Source organism: Egretta garzetta, unplaced genomic scaffold (genome assembly GCF_000687185.1).
Source record: "Egretta garzetta isolate BGI_Z169 unplaced genomic scaffold, ASM68718v1 scaffold5, whole genome shotgun sequence".
Classification (NCBI taxonomy): domain Eukaryota; kingdom Metazoa; phylum Chordata; class Aves; order Pelecaniformes; family Ardeidae; genus Egretta; species Egretta garzetta.
Genome location: NW_009259707.1, coordinates 5,460,274 through 5,465,854, shown reverse-complemented (window position 1 = coordinate 5,465,854; position 5,581 = coordinate 5,460,274). Strand labels below are relative to the sequence as shown.

Below are 5,581 nucleotides of genomic sequence, written 5' to 3'. Positions count from 1 at the left end.
AACCGCCCCGCTCCGCCCGCCAAGCCGGCCCGGGGCAGGCAGCGAGCTCCGGGAGCTCTAATGAGGCTCATCTCTTTCCGAAACTCATATCCAAGGAGCTGAAAACTCCCAACAGTTGCCATACAAACCTCTCTGGCTTGACCAGAACACAACAAGTGTTAGATAAGAAAGATTTAATCTTGTGAAAATAGCCTTCCTTTAATTAAACCTTACCATAGAATCATAGAATCATAGAATGTTTTGGGTTGGAAGGGACCCCTAGAAGTCATCTAGCCCAACCCCTCTGCAGTGGGCAGGGACATCTTCAACTGGATCAGGTTGCTCAGAGCCCCATACAACCTGGTCTTGAATGTTTCCAGGGATGGGGCCTCCACCCTGAACAAGCCCAACTCTCTCAGCCTGTCCTCATAGGAGACGTGCTCCAGCCCTCAGGTCATTTTTGTAGCTCTCCTCTAGACCTGCTCCAACAGTTCCATGTCCTTCTCATGCTGAGGGCTCCAGAACTGGACGCAGTGCTCCAGGTGAGGTCTCACCAGAGCAGAGTAGAGGGGCAGAGTCACTTCCCTCGACCTGCTGGCCACGCTTCTCCTGGTGCAGCCCAGGGTACGGTTGGCCTTCTGGGCTGCCAGCACACATTGCTGGCTCATGTCCAGCTTTTTGTCCATCAGTACCCTCAAGTCCCTCTCCACAGGGCTGCTCTCGATCCTTTCTCCCCCCAGCCTGTACTGATACCGGGGGTTACCCCGACCCAGGTGCAGGACCTTGCACTTGGCCTTGTTGAACCTCATGAGGGTCACACAGGCCCACCTCTCCAGCCTGTCCAGGTCTCTCTGGATGACATCCCGTCCTTCTGGTGTGTCAACCACATCACTCAGCTTGATGTCATATCTTCTATCCCAAACCCATCTAACTTACATATGTATTTGTAAGATGCCTATGCCAGTTGTATTGTCCAGAATAAATATTACCTTTAACATTACACTTCTTCCTTGACAGTGTCAAGCATTAGCTTCGCACGTATGATAAATCCCAGTCTGAACTCATGCCTGTTTTTTAACGCTAGGACTAACGTATTAACTGGTTTACAAACATTGTAAAGTTAAAACGCCAGAGTATTACAAGGCTAATTAAGCTTTTCTTTATTCCACTAACAAAATCATATGAAAGAAATGACTTCTTATGTTTCCTTACACCCCAAGACAGGAGTTCTCACTCACAGTGCCTCCAGCTGCACGTCTCTTCTTGGAATAGCACAGCCAGGGGCGAGAAGGCTGGCACCTTCAAAGAAAGTGATGTGAAAAGGGCAAGGAGGCTGTGTGAATCCTGTGGCTCCTGCTGCGGGCTCGTGTCTGGCACAGATATAAACAGTCTTTGAAAGAGGCTGCTTTAGGTAGTCCCAAAGTCAAGCTGAAAAAAATGGAGGAAATGTACTCTCTTCCCTGTTAGGCATTAGCACAGATTTTGTACCCTGGAGACAGTGCTGTGTAAACGACAAGGGGATTTTTTGGCAAGCTGCCACTTGTAATAGAGTAATGCCTCTGAAGTATGATCCGCGCCCAAAGGCAGAGAAGAAACTGGAAGATTTTAACTTCCAGAAGAAGACAAGAGAAACAGTCTTTCTTTTCCTCTCCTCATCCCAGATTTCTCATAAGACTGAACTTTCTGATTTTGGTACAGTGGAAGTCATCACAGAAGATTCTGCATCATCAGGTTTGTCTCCAAAAGAGATGTGAAAAGACAGCATTTCAGGTTTCCATGACTTTATCAAAATTACTCTTAATGAAAACTCATTTTAGGAGAAAAATTATGGTTTTAAGTTAGCATTGTTCTGGTATGTCTATGTTTTTCTCTAAGTGACATATGGCAAGTCCTCTCTTATATGCTCAGGCTGGCTGATGTTGTGCAGAACAGTAGCTTTGCTTTTTTGTGTACCAAACAAAAATTTGTTGATCAGAGTAAAACTCATAGACAGGACTGTTTGCAAAAGCAAAAATAATAATTGCTGTATTTCGCAGATATGTGATTTATAGGATTATAGTTAAGATGTAAGAAATTTTAAAAGTCCAATCCAGAAAGGTTATTGTTTAGGTCCCCAGAGATGATGGCATTAGTATAGCTTTGCACTACCTCTCTTACATTAACCTCACCCTCCAAAACTCACGGCTTCCTACATAATGCAGGAGTGAAGAGAAAAATCAGTCATGCTGTGTACACTTTATCCATTGGGAAAGTATCAGATACCACACCTGGAAATTTGGGACAAATTACGCCAGATATGGAAAAATTCTGAATTCCATCGATTGTGGGGCTAGGGCAGGCATCAGGGATGTACTTCTGTAACAGAACTCACGGCCTGTTGAAGGAGTCAGCAGGACACACGTCCTGTTAGCCAATGTAATGTGGCAGAGATGGTTTCTTGTGTTGATGTTAATTTGATAGACTTGCCCCTTTCCTGTGTTTCCAGCAGAGGAAAAAAAAAACCCAAACCCCCTTTATTTTAACCTCATTATTAGATTAGCCCCTGAGCTGGCTGATGGGAAGTTCAAGCAGTTGACACTGACAGCGATGTGAGTGCAATAAAACGCGAGCGCGGAATTGTCCATGGGGAAGCTGGGCCGTGAGACGTAAAACCACAGCAACAGCGTAAGTCTGGCTTATTTCCTGGCCCACGAAAAACAAAGACCTCGCATCATTACAAGGAGGTCTTTGTTCTAAGGTCGTTCCAAGGACTGACAGAAAATGGGGAAAATCTCTCTAAAACGAGTTGAGAGAATGTTGTATTTCTGAAGACTTTCAGAAGTTCAAGATTTATTATGAGAATGGCAGAGCTACGGTGACCAGAGTACCTCTTACTGCAGAAGTCCAGTTGGCAAGCTGGCTATTTAAAGTCAGGTCTAGAAAGGTGTTAGTTGGGTCCACAGCAAAGAAGATGGTGGCACTGTTATGACTTTATTCGACCTCTCTTCTGCTAACAGAAGCCTTCTTCCCCCCCTCCTGCCCCAATCACATCTTCATGCATAATTCAGCTCCCACTAGAGCAAATGAAGAAAGTGATAAATCCTCTTTGGGCTGGTGCCTGAGGCTCTGTGAAAATTAACATCGGCTATGCAGATGGATGTTTGCCTCAGGCTTCCATCACAGGAGAGTAGCCCAATGGCTTCGGGGTTCCTGCACGCAGAGATTGAACCTAGAGCTGCATTCCTGAGAGAAATACTGGAGTAAGTGTCACTAAGGTAGTTTTTGCTGGATCCTATGACGGCATAACTCTATGTTGCGAGTCTATGTCTCTCTCTCAGGATCTTCTTCTGGCTTAGAATGTAACATCATCCTGTTTACAAATTCGTACTTTTTGCTTACTGCCGGAGTACTTCTAATTATCTTGCCGAGCTTGTCTTCAACAATAGCCACTTTTCAGGAAAGGTATTTATTGCTGCATGTCTGTTTTATCCTTCAGCACATCAGAAACAGACCCACGGCAGTTTTACCCGTCTACTTCGTATTCTGCACACTTCACATTTTTAGTAAATTCTGGTCCTAATTAAAGGAACCGTGGGCCTTGGCTAGGCCCACAGTTTTCAACTTCAAAAAACAGAGTGTAACAGCTCACAGTTTTTAGTGACACCCGCTGGCAAAAATGAAGGAATGACACATGACAAATTTCCAAGAATTAAGTGCCAAAACAGAAACAAATGGTCCTGCATTTTGTTTGGTTTTTGTTAACACCGGAAGTCCCACAAGATGACTTCCTCTGACCAGCGTTACAGCACCCAGGTTCACTTTTGCATTCCGTCAACTGCCGCAAAAGCTGATCTTCCAATATTTGGAACACTAAATCAAGACATTTTTTACGGACCAATTCCACATGCTTTTTACCCTATGCATTACAGAATAGTTCACCCCAGCGAGAAGTTATCAGCAGTCTAGTTTAGCAACAAGTTATGCCCATTTCAAACTGCTTAGAATAATTACCAACTTTTTTTTTTTTTCTTTTTTTAACGTGACAATACCACCTGCCAAGTGCTGGGGCACACATCACATCAGGCTCCTCATAGAGTCCATTTCTCCCACTATAATCACCACCAGCACACACGTGGTGATGGTTTGTTACTTTTTGCTCGCCCTTCTACACCCACACATATCTCTTTATGAGTTTGGTAAGGAACTGGTCATGCTTTTAATGATCCAGTTCTTCAGTAGGAAACAGCCCCAAGCTCACATTTTCATTCTCAGAAGCCTTTCACCATTTATCCACCTTCTTTTCTCCTTCACCTTTCCGGGAATATAGCGGTTCCAGTACTGCTTCTTCAATCAGAAAGTAAAGGCAGTTCAGGCCCCATCATAAACAGTCTTCTTTACTGGTAAAGCAAACATATCAATGCCCCATACCCAAAGGCAAATTGCTTCCTCAAATAATTTCACTGTTTTACCTGAATAAGGATATCGCCTTGGTGTTTCAGCCTAAGCCACCTATTCCTAGAACTGGAAAGAAGAAAAAATACCTGTAACTGTTCCTCTTCACCAGTCTATGTGAATTATCACAACCCGCTGTCCCACCCTTTTTCCCTACAAATCCTTCATGTCTTGGGACTCCAATATTGAGGAGGAATAAGAAATAAAAGCATGCAGTGTATCCTTTGTGAATACATGCACACCAGCAAGAGGTATATAGCACGTATTTGCCCATATAGATACTACTGTGGATAAAAACTTCAACTAGTAGTGTTGAGCGTTGGCCCAGGGTGTCATTTTAAATACAAACAGCTCATGAAGAAGAGTTATAGCTAAGGTCTGGTAGACTTTAAGAATGGCTTAAATCAATGCAAATCTGAAGACAATCCCCTGCATGCAGTACACCTTTAATCATCCAGTCTTTGTCCATTTCCAGCTTGTTAATGAATTATGCTACCAACATTTAGTTTCTGCATCTTCATGAATGCCCAGGGTAGTTCCTGTGTATTTGACAAGCCTCTGCATTTCTGTTAACTTGTTCAGCCTCCCTCTGACCTCACGAAAGCTTCTAGAAATCTGAAGACAATCCCCTGCATGCAGTACACCTTTAATCATCCAGTCTTTGTCCATTTCCAGCTTGTTAATGAATTATGCTACCAACATTTAGTTTCTGCATCTTCATGAATGCCCAGGGTAGTTCCTGTGTATTTGACAAGCCTCTGCATTTCTGTTAACTTGTTCAGCCTCCCTCTGACCTCACAAAAGCTTCTAACATCCAGAACATCCTGTGGCGAGGAACTGGCACGGCTGGGCCTTGCAGGAAGAAATCACCAGTTTTATTTGCTGTGCATCTGCCTCCGGCTGGCACGATCCCGTGCTTCACAGTGACCGTGTTGGGAGAGGCAGTAAAGGCCGACACCGACCTATTTTCTTTAATACCGCGTACTGTTTTACAATCTCTTCCCGCAGGAGGGCTGTTTCGCTTTTACCAGGCCGACGAGTCTTCATGACTTAGCCAGGCGTTGCGCGGCACCTGACCGCTCTCGCTTCTCCTCAGCTTCCCCCCGGCTGCACCACGTCCCGGCCGCGGGGTGAGGAGCGGGGCCCGCCCGCCCCCGGGCTTCACCGCCCC

General features: G+C 44.9%; 2 protein-coding genes across 2 annotated transcripts in view; one reads left to right on the top strand and one right to left on the bottom strand.

The window, feature by feature from the left end:
• The window catches only part of TSGA10 (testis specific 10), a 37,740-nt gene extending 32,283 nt beyond the window's left edge, over positions 1-5,457 (bottom strand). The window contains exon 1 of the mRNA XM_035894363.1: positions 5,389-5,457. Coding sequence (XP_035750256.1) covers positions 5,389-5,457 — 69 coding nt within the window. The remainder of the gene's footprint in view (positions 1-5,388) is intronic.
• Positions 25-5,581, top strand: part of MRPL30 (mitochondrial ribosomal protein L30) — a 34,491-nt gene continuing 28,934 nt past the window's right edge. Inside the window, exon 1 of the mRNA XM_009638956.2 lies at positions 25-43. The gene's annotated coding sequence lies outside the window, so the exon portion shown is untranslated. The remainder of the gene's footprint in view (positions 44-5,581) is intronic.